Source organism: Neodiprion lecontei, chromosome 4 (assembly GCF_021901455.1).
Source record: "Neodiprion lecontei isolate iyNeoLeco1 chromosome 4, iyNeoLeco1.1, whole genome shotgun sequence".
Classification (NCBI taxonomy): domain Eukaryota; kingdom Metazoa; phylum Arthropoda; class Insecta; order Hymenoptera; family Diprionidae; genus Neodiprion; species Neodiprion lecontei.
This window is the reverse complement of record NC_060263.1, coordinates 31,899,534-31,921,702: the sequence shown is the minus strand read 5'-3', so window position 1 is coordinate 31,921,702 and position 22,169 is coordinate 31,899,534. Positions and strand designations below refer to the sequence as shown.

Genomic DNA, 22,169 nt, shown 5'->3' with positions numbered 1-22,169 from the left:
GATTTTTGGAAAGGAAGGGACGCGCTTATTTGCTTCAATATTGATTGTCTTAATGTTATCCAAAATTTTCCAACAATTCGTCATCGATGGGACAGTAAAATATTTTATTGCTAGGAACAAACTTTCTCATGTCGGTTTGAAGGAATTCAATCAAAAGGATTGACTTAACGGAGAAAATTAGCGAAATCTGCTCTCGCTACCGAAAGCCTTATTGACATTTCTTTTTTGAAGTACATACTTTTTCAATATTTCTTTGCCGTGTAAAATTTTCTATGGTAAAGTAGGATATTGCATGGGTTAAAGAAATTGAGAGATATAACTTGTGTGTAAATTTATATATTTAAAGCTTATAACATGATTAAAAATTACACGATATTCACATTTTCCGAATATATTACACAAAAATATTATTCACAATGAAACAATGTATAACATATCACTAATGCATAAGTAAGAAAACTATTTGGGCGCGGAATGTAGATGCCATATATCTATATTGTATTCAATATGTTAGTATTCTTATATAACGTCAAAAGGCCTCATTGCTGTACATACTGAAAAAATATGCACAACTATGACAAGTTACGTGTATACATAAAGCGCGATAATGGTCCAGATCGATATCTGTAAACAACGTTATGCATATAAATGCAAATAGATCATTTTTTTTTCAATTGGTCCTATTCACCATCTTTCGTTGGATATGTCTATTTTATTTCAATGTTGAATATGGCCAGGTTTCAGATATGTAGGTATTTCGAAAATTATACGTGATCTTCACGTCGAATATTAGCATTAAATTAAAGAGTCGTCTTTACATCGTATGTTACTCCTATGTACGATATTTAAACACGTGCTACTTATTTTAGCAACCCGAATTCGAATTTACCGACGCAGTACAAGATCCTTAGCACGTACAGCCGTATTTGAAAATACGAAAACTGGGCCTACCGAATGTATCATGTCCATATTGATGATCGTTGTCGTATTTTGGCTATTCATATTTCTATAATAAATAATATGATAAAATACGGGTTTTGATTTTTTTTTCTGTTTTCTAATTGTTTTTTCTTTTTCAAACAATACGTTACTTGTTTATAAATTATGAATAAAAAATCGCGTGATTAATTTTAATACTCCGAGTGTAACGCAGCACCTCACGAAATGCTTGAGCTAAGAATAAATGTTTATTACTCATTGTGTCGTTAAAAAACTATTTTTTACAAATGTTTGATTACCCTAAATATGTAATGTATATTTATGTTTATTATTAAATCTATAATGGAACAGTTAGGTTTTGGTCCTAGTAAGACAAAGAAAAATTACCATATAAAAATTAAAATAAAAAATGCAAAATTATACACGAAGTTGATCATTTTCTACATCACACGCACAGCGCGCGCCGTATAAGTAATAAAACTGTATAATTCAACGGCATACGTTTACCTATTATGTATATGTTTATGTACAATTAATAATTTATCACGCAGTCGAAAAGCCACGATCCACATGAGAATTGATGAAACATTCATCCGTATTCCAAGAGTAATATTAATCTTCCACATTTTTTTTGACTTTCAAAAAAGTAGTATAAAATATTTATACATGTATACTTGAGAGTTGTACCAGTATAATCATACCATCGTCATTTTCGTAATCATTTTTACGATTCTTATCGCGTTAGTAACGCCGCGTTTAATTAACACTGTCCTCAAATAAATTGAATAAAAAACACTCGAATTACTACAGACAATTCTTCAATAGTGACGGTATTTTCGTATCTTTCTCTTCGTTATTGGAAAATATTCTTTGGTATGCACTTGGTCCTTTGTCGCGTGGCTGTATAAGCATTTAGGTATACTGAAATGCCTGTAATGTTAACGGTAGAATTGAATGACGAATCAGAGGTTAAAAGAGAAAACACGTGAGGAATAGATTAAAGTTGAGAGTGAGAAAGAGAAAGTAAAGGAAAAAAATATGCAAAAATTAAATTAAACACGTTACTTTTTAATCTCCACATCAATTCGTATAATTAAATAATATTTTCGCGTATAACTGCATGTTACGTGTCGTATAATACATCGTCCGGTCTCCGAATGTAACTTCCTCACATTATCGTAGATAATACATTGTCGAACAGTAAATATAATAAAACAGTAAACGGCATCGTAATGTATGTACATCTACAAGGCTATATTAGTATGATAACGCTATCTTATAAAGTACTTTTGTTCCTTTTTTTACTTCTTTCATTCTTTGCCCCCCTCCCTTTTTTCCGTCAGATTCCTCGTTCGGAAACCTCACGTGGCAATAGTTGAGGTGCGTAATGATGATTATATGAAAAAATGAAATCGAAAGAAAAAAAAAAAAAAAGCGAATAAATATTTTTTTCACAGAACATCGACAGACCGAAATAAGAATAATTTTTTCCCCCTTTTTTTCTCTCGTTTTGCTCCGTTTCACAAACATCACCGACCAAAACTAGCTATCATTTTTATGACAACGATGACACTGAACGCCTGCGTTATTCTGTGAGCCCAGTAGAGTCTGAAAAAAGAAGAAAAGATAAATGCATAAATGAATAAAATAATACGAAAGAAAATCAATATCACCACTAACGTTACACGCAACAAGAAAATGATTTATAAAACAAAGCACTCGTATACTCACTTCAGAAGCCGGCTTCTAGCCTTGGTTAGGGTGTCCGGACTGTCTTTTAATATGTATTTTCTAATTCCAAGCATGTACTGATGAACGTAGGCATCCCAATCCATGTAGGTCATGTCGACGTTGAACTCGTTCGCGTCACTCGTCATTTTCACGTCTTTGACTAAATTCTTCATATTATCAGCCTCGAATAGCCATTCGTTTACAGCAAAAAATTCACCGGTTTTCGCCGCTTTCTCAAACCTTCGCGTTATCTTCATCATTCTGTGTATAGACGAAAAATTGCAAATCATTCCAGAGGATTTGCAAGTTGTTGTTTTATCACAACTTATACAGGAGGAAGTGAGAAATTTTTTGAAGGGGAAAAGTAACGATCAAAGATATTTTGAACAACCGAAATAGAGGGACGGTATCTTTGATTCAATGATGATTCATTGCGGTACGAAATGAATTTCTATTGATATCTCCTTGAACGTTGTCGAATGTCAATGTACGATTACAATAAGTTTACAACGAGGTTTATGATCGAACAATTTGTCCCATAAGTTGCCGATCTGGCATTGCGTATTAGACTGGGCCAAAAAAATTGACTATTTTTTTTTTTTGAAAAATATATTGAGAATATCATTCAGTATGGCAAAAAAAAAATTTCATGAAATTTTAAGCCCTTAATATTAACTTTAAGAGGTCCATCATCGCTATTTTTGATTTTTAGTAATAATTTGATGTTTCACGTCAGAACTGTCGAAATATTGAAGTGAAAAAATTTATGTTCACTTATCCCTTTATAAAATTAAATTCCCTACAAAAAAGGTCTGATTATAGATTTTTGTCAGACAAGCCGTTTCCGAGTAATTAAGCTTAATAAATTGATATAATTTCTCGAGAATTAATCGAGAATTAATCGAGAATAAATTAATATTGCGTATAATAGTATTACATCAATGTATATCCGATAGTCGTTATCGCGTGTATCGATTTGGCGAAACTATCAATGAAAACATCTGTCTCAGGTTGAATGAACTTCGGATAAAAATATGAGAAAGAATCACAAGTTAATCCGATTAGGTTGAGGAATCGGTGATCTATTGGTAAAATACAATATATAAGTATATTTTTGTCGCATTACTCACATGGGCTTTCCACCTTGGCATCTGAGGACAAGGTCGATTATAAACGCTGGTAAAAAGTGTAAAATTCCGACCAATAGCTTGTGGATGAATTTATTTGTCCTGAAGGTAAATCCCGGATACCACATGACGTATTTCGTCGGTGAATCGATAGCGTGCTTCCTCGTCAGACTTCCAAATTCCGACCACCTGAAACGATAAATTATATACAACGTCCGCCAAAACCATCGAACATTGATCGTGCGTACGGGAGAAACGTACAGCGATTCGGAACACGTGGAAAGACGATAAAAAACGAGCTTCTTTTCTCCCTCGAAATCACGGGGAATCGGAAAAAGGGAGGGGGAGATTTGGTTTGGTACCTGATCGGATTTAACGATCCGCTCGTACAGTTGTAGATCTGAAGTGATTTCGGTCTGCACATGACGTTGTGCCAAGCTGCTGATATCAGGGTGTTGACGACTTGATCGACCGGGACGACATCGACGATCAGATCAGCGTTGCAAACGATACTCCGTATCGTTCCTCGGCCAATTTCCATCATTATTCCTGTGTGCGATTATGCGGTTTCGCTTGTTAGAATTTGCATATTCCAAGTGTGTGCAATGCCTAGGTGTAATATAAAAACTATCGACTTGCGCAACTGCATGATCTAAGCAGAGTTTCGTGAATTTTTTTCACAACCTCGATACTTTGGTGAAACGGGTATAAACGGGTCTCGGACAAGTAATTAACGCGATAATCGCGGCTTGGCGAAGGACGCGAGATTCTGTTATTACTACTATTGTTATTATTTTTTATTATTACTCACAATACGGAATTTTATTACATACCGATCGCTGGAAAGGAACCTATCGTTTTACACGGATTTGAGACGACGCACGGTAAGAGGTTGCTAATCGTATCCGTACACTGGGACGAGCATCTTTCGTGATTATCTCGCAGCCCCTCAACCGACCGTCATTGAAAGGTTTCCAACGATACGTCGCTCGCTTGAGTCGGCTAAGCCGTCGATAGTTTGAAACGTGATATCTTGAGATCCTTATAGCTTTTCATGGCTAGAGCCGATGTAGGCACGCGTATAAGTACTTTCACCCAATTTTGTAACCCAGTTTCGCTGCCGGTCACGTAAAGGAAAGAGATAATCGTATACTACAGCAGCACCCCGAAGTTTCCTCAATTTCAAGGACGCGTGTCTCACCCTACGATCCCTTTATGTAGCCCCGATGAAGAATCGGATGAATCGAGGGTGGAACTCCTCCAGGGTTCCCGCACCCTTTTGCCGGAAATTTATTTTAGGACGGGCTATGCCGTATACGTGCAGATCTGACTCGAAATGATCGATCGATGCGAAGATTCGTTCGAATCCGAATGAGAAGAATACTCGCGAATTTCCACCTTTGAAGGTGCGTGCGGAAAGATGAAGGTTGAGACGAATGGTCGAGGGGTCGAGAGGTGTCGCGCTCACCCGTGATTCCGCAGACGTTGTCGACCCATCCGGGAAACGGTTCCTGATAAGCCGCGCACACTATGCTGGGCCTGACTATGGCTATTGGCAAGCCGACGCCCTTCGTCGAGACGATTTGTTCGGCGAGTCCTTTCGTCAGTGTGTACGTGTTCGGATGCTTGCCGATTAGCCTCTTCTCCAGGAGCGCCAACGTCTCGTCGTCGAGGTTTTCGCACATCTCGATCATCGCCTGGGGTAGAATTCTCGTGCTGGAGTGTAAAAGACGGTTTTTTATTGGGAGATCGATTCTCTGGGTACCGTAGAACCTCGATTATCCGAAACCTCAATTATCCGATACGTGACTTGATTTATCCGAACGCCAAGTACGGACTGTTTGTCGATTTAAATTTGTGTTGTAAATATCGTTATACCTTGAGATAAAAACTGCATTTCGGTTACCCAATCTTTTGATTATCCGAACGAGGCTTAGTCACAAATTAGTTCGGATAACGGAGGTTCTGCTGTATATGTTATCGGAAACGAAGGTCGGGGGCGTGGCTGAGCAATATTGCCGCGAGAACTGGGCTATTAGCAAATTGTTTTAGGTCACTTGTAAGCGAATACGAAAGTACGAGAAGTCTGGTGCAAGCTGTGAAGCTTGAGTTGTTCAACAAATTCCCCGAAAAAAATACGACGAAAAAAGTATCTAAAAATTAAATATGGGACACTCGCAAGGAAGGTATCTCAGCTCGATCTCTCCAATTTGATTTCTTTTGCAATATGTTATAGTAGACTAAAAACTAAGCGATACGTATTTTTTTCAGCTGCCATTAAACACTTTAAATGGGTGAAACTTCCAAACTAAGCCATGTCAAGGGGTGATTTGGCAGTTTCAACCACAAGAACGTAATATTTTTTTAACCAATCCAGCTGGAAAAGTTTTCTCGTAACGAGACATGAAAAATATAATTTTCTCAATTAAAAAAAAAAAAAAAAAAAAATTACCAAATCGCCCTTTGACACGCCTGACTTTGCAGGATGTTTTCACCTTCTTAAATTATTCAATGGCGTACGAAAAAAAAAAATACGTGTCGCTTAGTTTTTAATCTAATATAACATATTACAAAAAAAAAAAAAGAAACAAAATTAAATCGTAGAGATTGACTCGGATCACATTCTCATGTCGCAACGCCATATTTTCATTCCCAATATTTTTCCTTTTACTCATCTCTCCACTCCTCGTCTTCTCCTCGGTGAAACTTACGTGTAAACCGCTTCTCGGATACGCTTTTGATCAGCGTTACTGTAGGCGGTACTGACGTGGACGAAGCTGACCAAATTCTCCATGGACTTGCAGAGCTCTACCATTCGCTCGGTGCCTCGCGTATTGAGGTTGACGGCTACTTTTAAGGGCTCGTCAAATCTGACCGTAGCCGCGCTGTGAAAAACTATCGTCACCCTCTGGGTCAGCATCGCTCTGTCTTCGGGGCTGAGACCGAGATCCGGCATTGCGACGTCACCCTTGACCGGTATCACTTTGCCAATGTTGCCGGGATACTCCCATCGTATTCTGTTGAAAACCTGTCGGTCACGTCGAGGAAAGAGAAGAAGTTAGTAGTTTCTTTTGATTTTATCGTTTTTCGTTTATTCAATTTTTCAAATCGTCGAGGCAGGATCGTTTATCGATATTTGTCATTGGAAACCTCAGGACTCCTCGACTCTAGGACGATTTTTCACTCTACGTATAATATTGCTTTTCCTTACTGTATTGAATTCAGGTCGATGATTATCACACGCGCGCTACGAGAGTGATCGGCAACGGACGTAATATTTATAACACGAATAAGTAGGTTGCCACCACGTGGAGTCGGAATTAGACATGTAAGATGGAAAGAATTTTTATCGTCTTAAGAGAGCGAATAATCTGAAGTACGATTTTGGAATCTCGATATATTGTACACCTATGGACGAAGATGAGCCGTCGTTCACGACATCAAGTTCCTTTTATCCCGTCGTATCGATCACGTGTCCCGATCGTTACGGTACATTTTTATACGTACATAGGTGCCCGTGTACAATTTGTTAAAAAATAATATACACATACGTGTATTATACCTGGTGGTACGCGCGTGTGTCAAAATTATTGGGGGAAAGTTGCAACGTTGCTCAATGTTATATAATTTGTTGAATCGTAATTTTATTCAACAATATAGCTGCACGCAATAAATTGTAACAGTGTAATAATTCTTCAACGATGACGCGTGTGGATTTCGTCCTTGAGCGACGTTCCACACTCCTCCTCGTAATCGAAGTGAAAGACATACCTATATTTCCACTTTTATTCGTTTCTTTCTCTCATTTTATCTTTCTCTCCCCCCCTCCCCCTCTCTCTCTCTCTCTCTCCCTCAATTGATCAATTATTACACCCAGTCATCAGTGGGTTCGACTCTTCGCCTACCTTGTACAGCCGGTTTAAAAAGTATAATGTACACAAAGTTTCATTGTACGACGTATAGTATAGATGTTACACGATCGGCATTTTGCCAGTATCGCTTTTATTTGGAATCTAAATACTCTCGCGGCAATAAAATAAACGCGTTCGCTAAAAATATTCGTTCACTAAACAAGTTTTTTTTTTTTTTAATTGCTTATTCTTTTTCCTTCGCGACTATGCAAATCACACATACAATTCTTTTCGTTATTACTAACCAAGAAACTTTGCATTCCATGCGGTTTCATTCTTGATGAACTACTTTCCAAAGAACGTATATGCAAATCACGGGACGATTTATGTGGAAGGGATTTTTTCAAATGCAAATTTACTCGTTATTTTCACTTAAAACGCCATTCTTTCCAAGAATTTCTTCATACATCGCGTTGTAACCTTTTAAGAAATTTTTACGATTTTACAAATTGCCATGGAAAAGTGAAACTTTGCCAATTTATTTATCTTATGTATGTTATAAGATACAGGTATAATGTGGCAATTGGTAGGATACATTGAAAATGTATGGCGAAATTCGACTCGTTCTTAAAAATTTCGCCAACATTGAAAGAATGGTAAATTCGTCGAATTGAAAATTTCGCAAATACTTCGTTCGTCCCCGGGAAAAATTTCACCCCCGCCCAGCTAACGAGGAATTCTGTAGCCGAGAAAAGTCGTGTTACGGTACGTGGAATTATAATTATTTATGTTTTTATTTTTGTCTTTTAATTTCTTTTAATACGACGTATAATTATCGATTAGTCATACGTACTAGTGTATAAAATATGTACGTTTGTTTTTCTGCGCGTACACCTTAGATTACTTGCAAATAATTACATGTATACCTGTGTAAAGAATAAACCTTGAGGCCGAGGTGTAATATAACGGTTAGAAAATTATTAGTTTTTCATTTCTATCTATAAACGTAAAATTACCCACAACGGTGCACGACGACGATCTCTGTTTGCTGCAGGAATAAAAAAAAAAAAAAAGAGTAAAAAAGAAGGAAAGGAAAAAAGGGGAAAAAACAGGAATATACAGGATAATTCTTACCGGGTTGTCCATGAGCTCCTGGTGCCTCTGTTCGACGGATTGTCCTTTCTTCGCGCGTATAAGGACGTAAATTGTGCCGAGTCGAGGACAGGATCTCAGCAGCTTCTCGAGCAGCGCTTTGCCCAGGAAGCCGGTCGCTCCGGTTACAAGGATCACCGCGTTTGCGAAGAAGGACTCGATCGAGCCTCCCGCCACGCTCGCCTCGTCGTTTTGATGCCCCGTCTCGGTGTCCGCGTTTGTCGTTCCCATCTTATTTTCACTCTCCAATGTACCGTTCAGCAGATGCCGGTCACTGCCGCAACCGCTGTAACGCAACGGTGCATTGACCGAGTTTAGTTACATGCAGGGAAGATGCGGAGGAACGGGATGAACGTAAGAATGCTGCTGGTCGAACACCTCGAGCTACGTGTCATTGTCAGCTGTACGTAGATATGCGAATACGTACGTGTAACGAGTACAGTAAGGTGGAAGAAAGCTGCACCTTACAAATTCTCTTTACTCTCGTGTCAGTCTCTCTTTTTCTCGACGCTTTTAACCTCTTCTTTCAACGATCTCGAAGAAATGTCAAGATTACAGGCATGCATTATAAATAACGTCTAATCGACGCGATATTTACACCGGCATTTGTTATTATTCGTATGTGTAACAGGGGGGTAGATTGTGTGGGCTGAAGTTGGTTTTTTATATTTTCTTCCCCTTTTTTATTACTCCTTCATCCTTTTTACCGTCGTTTGTTAGCGTCGTCTGTTTCCATCAAGAAGAATAGAAAAATAGAAATTGGCAACGTACGAGCACGTTCTGCTTTATTACGCGAAAACACAACATTTTCCATAAACCTGCATCGACAGACGCTAACGTTACTAATTTTTCAATCTCGCAACTTGCAAGTTGGTTTGACCTAATTTTTGCAAAACAGAGAAATTTGGACGTCGGTCGATGTGAAGAGCAGTCTGTACTTCTCATCGTGGAATCGTCACGCGGCATTGCGAAGTTCGGGGGATATATGTGAAATAATAATACGTATTCACTATTCATACAGCGTAGGCTGCCACCAGCCTTCGCATGTCTATCTATCTACGTAGCCTTCGCGCCGTGGTGGGTAAAACCTGATAGATAGGCATAAGAGAATCGATCCGTCCGTTAATATAAATGATAGCACGAGCGGCAACTCGGCGATACCCCGTTGCTCCAATCCTGCAAGTGGGTGACTTCGTTTCTCGCTAACGACGCGAACTAGGCATGGTCTGCGAGTCTATGTCGTGGGACTAGCTCGCCTTAAACCCGTTTTGAAAACCTTTTCGTTACTTCGATATCGGCACAAATTTCCCTTGTGTACAGAATTCATCACGAGCGATAAACTTACACGCGTGCGGTAGACTCGGCGAAGAGTCGCGCGTTGCAGCATTAAATAATAATCGGAGTTGGATTTTCATATCGAAAGAGAAATTTCATTTGTTGTATGGTTGGTAGGTTTTTTGCTAAATCGACGCTGTTTCAGTGACTGTCTAAATATTAGTTGGAAGTGTGTACGAGACTAACTATTTCCTGTAATTACACACTTAGTCGTCGATATTAGAGTTTCTGGTGACTATTTCAATCTTGAATATATTCGTTTGGTTTACCAAATTTTTTCAGTCAAACAAGGCCTTAACGTTGGTTTATTATTTCATTATTGCATCAAATTGTCGCAATTGTTCCATAAAATATATTCATCACGGGTATAGCCGTAATTAAATGGAAAAGTAATATATGTGTACTAAGTTTTCTAATAATAGCTACCGCAATAAACTCATTTTCATTTTGTTCAGAGAACTGGTTTTTTTTTTTTTTTGTTTATGATGAAAGAAATGAAATTCAATCGGCTTATTATTTATGGATGGATAAAAGTTTCACGATACGTGAATGTGTATGTAAGAACGTCTTAGACGACGAATCGAAGACTCGTCGTATGCATAATGAAATGAGCTTGCGAATCTTTATTCGCTTTTTTTTTTTTTTTTTTTATCTTTCCGTTCGAAACTCTTACGAAATATTTTATTCCTTGATTGCAGAATCGAGTCCGAGAGAGAAATCATCTCAATATTTAATACATAGCAATACAAAGGAGGAAAAGTCGGGGGCTGAAGATTGCGGCGTATTGAATTTTCAAACGACTACTTACACCTTCGTTTTTCAGCTCGTTTTAACTTTTCGAGAGAAACTCTGGCTTTAAAGAAAATCCGATGATCAGCTATAGCTATACATGTGTGTAGCGTAGGTTTGATAAAATTGAGGATACAAAAGAAGAACAGAGCTTTATAAACACGCGGTAAAATACACGTATACGTGAAATGCAAGTTATAATTTGGTTCGTCAACATTCTCGTGCCATTTTTTTCTTTTTTTTTCCTCTACCTTTTTTTTCTCGTTGTAAATCTTGTGTCGGTAACAACGTCGCGGTTGTTAATTTTCTTGCGTAATCGTATGAAATCACAAAGATAAGTTATCTGCGGATGCTTTGGTGTGCTCAGTTCTATCCACGTGTACGTCAATTGTCAGGAACGCACTCTATAACGCCACAACAAAATGCGAAATCACCGTTTTTCCCTGAACCTTACCCCAATGACTTTATTCTTTCTTATATCCCACGTTAACTGAACGTTTTTTTTTTCATCGCGCATTGCTTGCTGGAGGACGTTTGAGCTGGAGGACGTTTCTTTCGCTATCACGATGTAAACGGATCCGTGCGGTACTTCGGATCGCCATTGTTTATTTACATATACACGTAGGTACCCAAGCAGCACCAAAGTCAAGTTCGTCGAAAAGACGTCTAAAGGATGTCCTAAGCCTCATTTTCTAACGTCCGTAAGACCCCAAGGACATCTTTCATGTTAGGCGTCAGAAAATGCCGCATAAGATATCTTTTAGACGTCTTTTCGACGAATTTATGTTTCATAGATTTTGGATGAAATCTTCAACGATATGGATCTGGATCATTGGATCATTGGCAGAAAAAATATACAGACATTTGTTTCAATGAATCGTGTTACAGGACGAAGTTTGCTGCAATTGCTGTAAACTTTTATAGCGAACGATGATGATGATGACGCTGATTATACTAACGTGAGAATTATCAGTAAATTGGGTACCCAACGTTCATATTATACCTTTATAATAACTGCAACGATTAAACTTATTCGCGTTGAACGTTTGAAACAAAATTTTACAGCAAATGTGATGATTCTTATCATATTTTTATCCTCTGATCCATCGTGAAAACACACCTATTTCACATCAGCGTTATCGAGAGATCACTAAACTCGAGCATAAGTGCGTTCGTATGAATTTAAACTCGCGCAGTATTATACACGCGACGTATGTGTATTACAATATACCTGAAGTATAAGCCTGTATCGATTAGGAATAGAGAAAACCTTGGTCTATCCGTTAAAGTCTTAACACTAGACGGCTCGCATTATACGACTGCTTCACTTTGGATTTTTTACTTTATACCACCCAACTATTTTTCGTATCTTAGTAACGGCTGTTGCGATAGCTACGCGGATGAAAATTTGATAACGAACGCAATGAATTTTTAGTTTATTTTATTCCAGCTGCTGATCTGCGTAATTAACGACTTGCGTCGAATTTAGGGAATCCAATTCAGGTCTTTGAACTCTCACGATCCGATCGTTGGGTTTAGATGACATTTGAGGTACATCTGATTGTTGTTTTGTAGTAGAAACTGCATGATACATTTTTAATTTGTATCCTTTTGATCGTCGCGACGCGATTGTAGAATTGGCGGGAATTAGATGCGAGAGGTTGTTGAACAACAAAAAAAAAACAAAAAAAAAAAACAGAAACGCGGAGGATAAGTAAATTTCGCCCGAAATTTCTGTGACGCAAAATCCTGTACAACATATGTCTGTGTGTGCAATCATTCCTCTACGTGTGATGAGGTTATTTAAAAAAAATTAACTCTATCCTTCGTTGCTCGGGATTCAAAGACTGAGGAACAAAAACAAAATTTATTTAGTTCGTAATATAATATATTTTATCGTCCTGGCGAGCTCTTTGTGAAAATGACGATATTACGTTGTTTATAATAAATTGAGAATTATACCTTGGGTTGCCACGATTCGCGCTGCTACAAATACACATTTCATCTATACATCTACATTAGGTTTATAGAACAGTGTTGTAACAGGAATTTTTTATACTATACCTATTGCCAAAAATAGTTGCATAATCGTCGTATACGTGTATATATTGTGACCTTGGTAAACGATTCGTATCAATTGTGACTATTTTAGGATTGGAATATATTTCTAACAATTACCGAATCGAACAATTTAACCGATACGCAGGTTTGTAATGTCCGAATTTCACCCTCATTAACATCGTGATTATGTGTATAAATATGTATACAACCACTCGAGTGTTATTCGTTGAGCGTTAATGTGTAATTGTGTATATAAAAAGACTTGCTATTCGTTTCTCAAATACATAAAATCATGACCGCACGTTTCTCATAGCTCACAATCAGTTTCAACAAGTTATAATAAGTACAAGGCTGAATCGGACGGGTGGTTCAATTACACCCTATTAGAATTTCTGTCGTGTATAATTCTCGTGAAAGAATTTGTACGAGTTCGTTTGAAAGTCAACGTTTCATCGTACGAGCAATGATCTTCTTGTAATACGAATGAGAAATGTGTGAATAAAAAGAAAAAAAAAAAAAAAAATTAATAAATTTATAAAAAAGAAAAACAGACAAACAAGATCGTTAATTTCTGCACTGCACGCACGGTTCGGTACTCCACAAATCTTTTTATTCATCGCTCGCACAATCGCTATGTGTATCGTTTCTCGTAATACGGTAATCATCGCCTTCGAATTGCGATTTACGATCACTGCACATTTATATCCTAGGTATATCCACATCATAAAGTTAGTTGAATTTTCTCGGTCAGGCTATCAAAGCGAGTGTTTTCGATTGTAGTAACACGTAGAGCCAACAAACCGACCCGCACCAATGTATCATTACATAAGTGATATGTATAACGGCGAAATTACGCTCTCGTAAAGTTCGTCGTACGTATATGTACGTATGTACGTGTATATATGTATATTGTATACATATATATGAGGAATAACAGCAGATCGTATAATATCGTCGTAAAAAGCATGGCCACAGCTGGGTAAATAGGCGTGCTTGCGAAAGTGTATCACGCGCGCGCGTGTGTGTGTGTGTGTGTGTTTGTCAGTGTATTTATTATCGCACGTGTACAAGAATATCGAACCAAAAATATCGTCGAACATTTTTATACCATGTGACGTGAAAATTATGATTCTGCAGAGGCTGTAATGTTAAATAAAATAAACCAAAATAATACTTACTGCAATAAAAAAAGAGGATTCTTATGTGACTTGAACGTGCATGAAAACTCGGGGTCAATTAAAGTGAATAAAAATCGATTTGAACTGTGCGTTAAATTACCTACCAGACAATATTGATACGTTGATTGTAAAATTGGAGATCTAATGTATACCTATCAGGGTAATACGGTTTGGTGGAATTTATGATTTGTTTTTTTTTTTTTTTTATAATGTATATTTCAATTTCCATAGACTTACGCCTCGTTCCGTCTCCCTCGTGTATTGTAAGGTGCCTATATACGTGTATTATATACGTAAGTACGGTCGTTGACAAAGATATATTGCAGGGTTCGTAATACGAGCACGCGTGTTCTTTTTCTACTACAATTTTAATACGCGCGGTACAATTTGCGCAGATATTACGCAGCTAATAAGTTGAACGGATTTTTAATACGCATGCGTGCCGAGGTATACATGATAGAAATTCGATTTAAGTAACTGTTTTAAAATATAAACGATGCGGTATATTCCTTGACAAAGTGCAGACCTACATATTTCATTTTAAACCGCTATTCTGGACTGGATCGTTCAATTTCCGCGTTATCGTCTTCACTCCGTATTACATGCCTGATGATAATGTTAGACGCGGTTGGAGATTTTTCTTCATTTTATAAGGACACGAGGAGGAACTACACGACAATAAGGTCACGGGTCGATCCGGATTACGTCGGGATGGAATTATTTTTAAGAAGGAAAATTTAACTTGAGTTCTCTAAAGCGCTTACAGTGTTGCCAAATGTGCAGCTCTTCTTTAATTCCGTTTTTCATCCGTCTTGTTATAGATGCAGATTAGAGGTATATCGATACACACGTGTACGGATACTCGACGAAACGTTCGTGCCGAACTGAAAGTGCGGACGAAGAGAAGGAAGATCGTTATTCTAAATTATCGAAACTTGACGACTAGATTTTTCGTTATTTCCTTAAATTGAACCAGTTCTAAGATTTCTCATCCCAAACGAATCGTTGACATTTCTCTGGAGGCTCGTCGCCTTACTTTTACACTCTGCGTAGTCCAAGTTTTAGAGCAGATTTTTAAAAATAAATGTCCACCAATCGAAATAGCGGATCAATCCTTCGATAAGTCGAGTTCGTCCCACCCGCGTTGGTCTCATGTTTCCAGCTTATCTCCGAAATTTTGTTACCACGTCGGTTGTGAAGGATGGTCGGTTTTGTTTGCTCGATAATCGCGCCGTTGCAGCAACTGGCCGTTTGGTTTGAAAACAGATTTTCCCACTAACAAGTAGGCACACGTTATACACGCGAATGAAACTGTTTCTCCTGCTTCAACGAATCGCAAAAGTTAGCCCTACTCGATTATTTTTGTCCTAATTGCGGCTATTTGGTCCGCGACGTAAGACTCGTGCATTGAATATCCGTGCAGAATTTGAAACACCGGACGATCTGCAATATACGTCAGTAAGTATCTTATAAATCAGCTGATGCCGAGCTTCTTCGCGTCTCGCGAAGCGATTGCAGACTCAATTGTTATGTACTCGAACGAAACATAGGAAATATTGTTAGGCGTGAAATTCGGTAACTGCCGAGTAGGACGATTCTTTTTATCAATCTTACGATGCAAAATAACGATCAGACTGGGCGATATTCTTTTTATCCAACTGCAATAATAATTTCACCAAACGCCAAAGTTTCGTCAAAGCAAAACAAGCAAACAAAACGAATCGGATACGTTACGCAACGCAACGACAAAGTTTTGCAACACTTGATAGACTGCATCCGAAGCGACAAAGCTCTACAGGTATTTCCTCTCTCGGTCTCTTCAACTTGCACGAATTAACCGTTCTATCCGCACGTTTTACCACGCCGCGGTTAAACATTGGCGCGAAGAATTAATCCCGATTCCGCAAAGTGTCTGTATGAAGTTGGTTTGAAAATTCATCACACTCTCCGTCCCTTATTTTTCTACCTTTCTTTATCCCCGCCGTGTAACACGTATAAATCATACTCACGATAGTACGGATCAGTTTTTACCCTCCCTTCCACACTCGAGCCTTTCTTCGTCGGTCTTTCGCTCCGACATTCTCTGCCCCTTATGTATCGGCTTGTCCACCCCCGAGTTCACTCCCTTACGTACGTGAAATTCGACTGAGCCACCGAATTACGATTGCAATCTATTACTTACTCCGAGCGATCGTTTCTTTGGCGTAAAATTTGCCTACTTTACGCTCTAGTCAATTCGAGTCCGACCGTCACACGCGGCTCCAACGGCCCCCGGTACACTCACTGCCTGTCGAATAGGGGGTAGAAATTTTGTTGCCGAGGGGTGGGGTTCGTTCCTTCCTTTGCCTTCCTTTGCCCTCCTTTGTCGGCTCCGGCAGGTGCACGCTCGCTTTTTTTCCTATCGATCGTTTCTACCGCCAGATGGCACCGTTGGCAAGGGTTGCACCATACGCGCAGGGGTGTTTTTACCGGCGGACTTCCTTTTATTCCGACCGAAGAGACGCCTTATTTATTTATTTCGTATTTTACTAACCCTACTCTTTTCTCTTTAAATATTTTACAAACCGTCGAGATTTCGTGCACTTTGTATAATTTAGGCATTTGCAGTCGATTTTGAAATCGTGACGATCAGTTTTATCCATTATTATACGCTGTATTTACAGGAGTCAATTATCGGCCCGCGGTTCTCATTTTATAACTTATTTTCGGCTTTTCATTATTTCACCACAAGTTTTCATTTTTTAGCAATAATTACACGTGAGAAAAAATTAACTAGGAATTTGAAACACTTTTAATCCTTTGAGTCAACTTTTATAACGAGATAGTAGTTTGCGTGATTTTTGGAGTCGTTGAGTTGAAATCTGAAATCTTGTTTTCAAAATTCAATATGGTGGATGAAAATTTCAAACTTGATCGAATACGGTCAAAAAACTTTACGCTGGGATTTTCCGGGCTACTAATTTGATTCGTCACACTAGGTTTTCCAAATCTGATGTCGGATTCGTAATCAGCGATCCCAAAAACCATTGGATAGAGTTTTTTTTCTGGCTTCGATTGAATGTGAAATTTCGGTCCGCCATATTGGATCCACAATCTTGAATTTTTAAAACAAGATTTCAGAATCCAAATCAGCGGCTCCAAAAATTTGTAATTTCTGTAAAACATGTATAAGTGTAGAAAGGTAACTTTCTTTATTCTCATTACTTCAATTTTCACGACTTTTATCAATCAATTTGTTTCTAACAATAATAATTTACATTACATTGCAATAATTACTCTCGAGTATTGAAAACCCATTATTACACCATCAGAAATAGGAAAAGACCGCAAAGAAGTATGTTGAAAAGTTCTATAAATATACAAAAAAACGGACACTTTGACTCAAAGGGTTAAGTATATGCTTTGCTATTTCATAATTCTGCAGGTGAATCATTAAAAGTTTCGTCAAATTTCTCACTGCCGTACGTATGCAGTGACAAGGCCATGTATGTACACCGCTGCAAAGATTAACGATAAATATTCTCCTCCAAACCTCCTGACGACAGTTGTAATAATACGTATGTAATATACGTATAATGTACGTATGAGATAATGCAACAGTGATAAGTAACAATGAAATTCCATTATCCTATCATGCCACTATTTCACCTTATTAAATATGGTATTATCTGCAGTCGCACAGCCTTACATGGTTTGTTGTGTGAAAAAAGTAGCGTTTTTTTTTTTCGGTAGTCTAGGCGCGAGTCAAACGAACCGTTTCTAATGCACGCCGGGAGTTTGCAAATATTTACAGCAATTATAGCCGGAGCTACCTTGTATGTTCACTTAACGTTTTGTGTCCTCATTATACGAATCGCTGTTGCTGTTATTATCATTTCGAGTCTCTTCATTGCCGTTTAAACGATGCAGCCTCTGCTCAAGTTCGTTTTCTCCTCGCATTATTTTTTTTCCTATTCTCGTGTATAATCCTAAACAGCCATTCGTCATGCCTCTAGGTAGTTTTGACACATCGTGTCAACGTGGAAGAAGGATTGAAAAAAAAAACAGAGAGAATATACGACGATGATGTTAAACGGTCAAATTTCTATTATGAATAATATGACGAAAGACGGAAAAAGGTAAAAATAAAAGAAAAACCGCACATACATTGTTACCGCGTTACATAATTTTGATCACCTGACCCACCGGTGTATTTTTAAACTCAACACTCTACTTGCCTCTAATAGTGGTTTTATCGCACTCGTTAGGCTGTTTTATAATACATACCGCATTCTTCATCTTCATAAATTGTATCATTTCTTAACGTGTACAACTACCGAATCGACACATTGATTATTCTTTTTTTCAAAAATAGTCACCAAAATCATTACCAATTACGTCAATTTTCGAAATGTTACAGTATAGCAAGGCATACGATATTTTCTTCCACGTCGTTTTTTCGATTCGTACTACTTTTTCTGGGCGGGAACCGAGATATCCATTGGCGTACATTTTTTTTTTTTTTTTTCCTCACCAATAATATACATAAATCTTTATATCTGGTATATTTTACCGCAGGGAGTTTGATACTCTGATATTACGTACAATTTCCTGTGTAGTATATATATATATATATATATTATATAGGATTTTAACATTTTATCCCTATAATTATTGCTGTTATAATTAATGAATTTTTTCTATAATTTCGACCATGCAAATAATTCGCTATCAAACGCTTGCACGTAGGTGTTACTTTTTTTTCACAGTCGAAACGATCCGCTCTTGAGCTCGTCTTGAGTTTCAACGAACGGAACTGCTGATAAATTTAATTGCTTCCACTCGCATTCACCGGCTGCTTAATACACATTTCATGCATATATATGTGTGCACGTGCGTTTACATTTCTACACCATAGCGTAAAGCATGCACGAGAATCCTTTCGTTTGCTCGCACGTTCGCTCGATCGACGTTTGCATGGTGCATTCGTCGTCGATACGATCGTGAAATCAATTAGTTCTCATATTTATAACCTTCGCAAAATGCAACACGGATCTCAATGGAATTGGGATAGGTATAACGCAGAGAATGAAGTGGGACGAAAAGTGTTGGAGACTGAAATTTTTCAAGTTAACGCGTTTGCCGAATTAAATTGTGCACGGAAATCTGTCGACTTATCGTTGCGGATGAAGAAAATAAAAAAGAATTTCTCCTCAAGTTTTTATCTAATTAGGTGAAAAAATTTAACCTACTCTTTTCGTTTCTTTAATTATATTTTTTTAATTTAATTAAAAGGTGATATTCTTTTTAATTAAAATTTTTTTTCGCGCCGCTTGACCGCGATTACGATTGTCGAATTTTTAAGAACAGTAATTGTTATACTCGCTCGCAAAACTCGACAACGGAAAGTTGCTAGAAACGGCATTGGTAATGTATATTAATATAAAACATAGCATCGCGAATTAAGAACAATCTTCCCGCCGTCGAGTGCAGTATTAAAATTAGTGTTTTGCCGAATGAAAGTGAGATGAAAAAAATAAAAATTATCCGTACACTGACCACGTTGATATATCGTGAGTAGTCAAAACAAAGTTCATTCACCTCGCAAACAGATTATTCCATTTTATTGCTCATCCGGTTTTTATACTCGTTAATAAAACATTCTCGCTTGGAATTTCAGAGCGTCAAGATACGCGTTTAACGATTATCATTCCAAACCGTTCTACTTACACGAATGCAATGAATTATTTTTTCCTCTCTCCTTCCCTCATTCGTTATCCATCACTTCGATTAGAGAAATCTCTCGGTAAAATAAATTCGCAAACTTTTCGACTGCTTCGAATGGTGTCGACACTTTTTTTACAAATACAAAATTCACCGTTAACTGCATGGAATTCACGCGATAACCGGAGATTTCCGATTGGGTCGATCGTCCGTATCTATCGACTATACAGGTCATTGATCATCTACTGCACTCGCAGCAGCAGCAGCTTTCGCATTTTCTCTAGGCGCACGCCTACTTCTTGACCGATTTAAAAATCTATTGGACTACTTCCCGCTTATCCGTTATTTTCATGTTAATTTTTTACTTCAGTTCTACGCATACGTTTACGTTACTGCAGGGCGTGCGTAAGAATTGCACGATTTGCGAACTAAATTATGGCCGGTCATCGGGGGATTTTTCAGAATAAATAAAACTCGAGAAATAAATAAAGAAATAGATTATTGAGTGAAATTGGCACGTAGCCGCGCGATAATTAATGCACTTCCTGGCACAGCAAATGTGCGCATTAATTAGACACACGTTATTTATGCGACGGGTATGCATATAATTGATCCAAAGGTACATTAGAAATCGTACGTGTTGCACAAGTGAAAACTGCATCACATCTGCACCTCGCGATCACACCCACAAATATGCAACCTGTTGCGGAAGCACTTTCTTCAATTCACTGCATACAATTGTACATATAGTATCTATCTATCATATTAATAAATTAGAACTTGCATATATATATACATATATTATATTACGTTACATTATATCGTCACTTGATAAATTCGAAAAGACTCAAACTTACCGCTTTAACGTCCGTGGTAACGAATGAGAACGGATAAGTAAGAGAAGGACGAGAAGAAGTAGAACAAAAAAAAATAAATAAATAAAAAATTACCAAAAAAAAAAAAAAAGACAAAACTCGACACTCGGAAGTACACGGAACTGAATTTTTTAGGATACAAATAAAATAGAATATTTTTATTATTTGTGTTACAATTTTACGGTGCTACAGAATTGAAGCAGGAACTTTGTCATCGTTGTCAGTATTATTGTTTTATTATTATTATGATTGATATTTTTATTGTTATTATTACAATTAAGGTATTCGGAACCGTGTGTGAAATGTATTTAATTTGTTAAATGTAGTTTCGTTAGGCCTGTAACGAACTGTAGCAACAGTTCTTCAGCAACTGGCGCGAAAGCATGCGGTGGTACCCCTCTAAATATGCTTTACCGCTTGCAATCGCTGCTTTCCCCCACCAATTTAATCTTGCCTGCATGCAATGTTAGGTATTATTATTACCACAAGAGGCGGCGTTTCATTCACGCGTGATTTTACCTTTATATCCATAGTAGGGTGGCCCTTTTTTCGACTTTGGCAAAAATTTTTGCCCCCCCCCCCCCCCCTATTTTCCGCCTGAAAATATAATCAAGATTTGCATGAATAAAAAAAAAATGAAATAAATAAATACAAACAAACAAATGCGCGTAAAGTTAGAAAACGCTCGAATAATTTTAACTCGTGCCCCGATGTTTCGAAAATTTGATATCGAAAATATAAGTATAATTTTTTGAATCACACAAACAAACAATCATTCTGCTCAAAAATTCGGAGCCATCAAACTTAATATTATAAAAATATATATTTTAGGGAATCACAGATTCAATAAACCAGATACTTGTTTATTTTTTATATGCATAATATCAGTAGGAAGAATCGGAAATTTGGCACACTCTTTGAGTATATTTCATTCATGGTGTGTAATTGCGATATTTGTAGAATTTTTTTTGTCACCGGTAAACTATCAATATTCTTATACAAACACTTCGCGGAAGTAATGTTACGAGTTTAAGTTTTATTGTTATTGAAAAAATGAGTGAAAATCGTACTTCGTACCTTTAAATATGTTCGAAGAATGTGCCAAATTTCAAATCTTTGCGAGCGATGTTACGTGCGTAATAAACATTTGAGTATTTTTATCGATCTAACATAGAAAAGTTATACATGTATCTTTCTTTTAAAACTTTCGGAAAAAATTTTGCCAAGCCGAAATATGCTTGTGGTTATTATTCCGTTTACGTGCATGTTGCGTGTAAATAATACATCTCTATCGAACATATCCAGAGATAAGTTTCAGATGTTTTTTTCTTTTTTGTTTTCATTTTGTGTCCGTCAAGTCCCAATACATTTCGTATAATTGTATCCATATCTTTGTAATACATTATGAATTTTTTCGATACCGAATTA

At 37.5% G+C, this 22,169-nt stretch overlaps 1 protein-coding gene across 4 annotated transcripts; it reads right to left on the bottom strand.

The window, feature by feature from the left end:
* Positions 1–1,986: 1,986 nt before the first annotated feature.
* On the bottom strand, positions 1,987–21,099 carry LOC107220977 (putative fatty acyl-CoA reductase CG5065). 4 transcript variants are annotated; one of them, XM_046736427.1, is made up of 8 exons: positions 20,724–21,099; positions 8,783–9,086; positions 6,509–6,825; positions 5,266–5,513; positions 4,160–4,346; positions 3,801–3,986; positions 2,671–2,931; positions 1,987–2,547 (listed from the first exon to the last, which is right to left on the bottom strand). In XM_046736427.1, exons 2-8 carry the CDS (start codon positions 9,029–9,031, stop codon positions 2,469–2,471), a joined length of 1,527 nt encoding a protein of 508 aa, XP_046592383.1. In that variant the 5' UTR covers positions 9,032–9,086; positions 20,724–21,099; the 3' UTR covers positions 1,987–2,468. The 4 variants fall into 4 exon arrangements, with proteins under 4 accessions (XP_046592383.1, XP_046592387.1, XP_046592385.1 ...); XM_046736431.1 differs by lacking the exon at positions 20,724–21,099 and adding an exon at positions 19,873–19,892; XM_046736429.1 differs by lacking the exon at positions 20,724–21,099 and adding an exon at positions 16,173–16,519.
* Between the last annotated feature and the right edge of the window lie 1,070 nt (positions 21,100–22,169).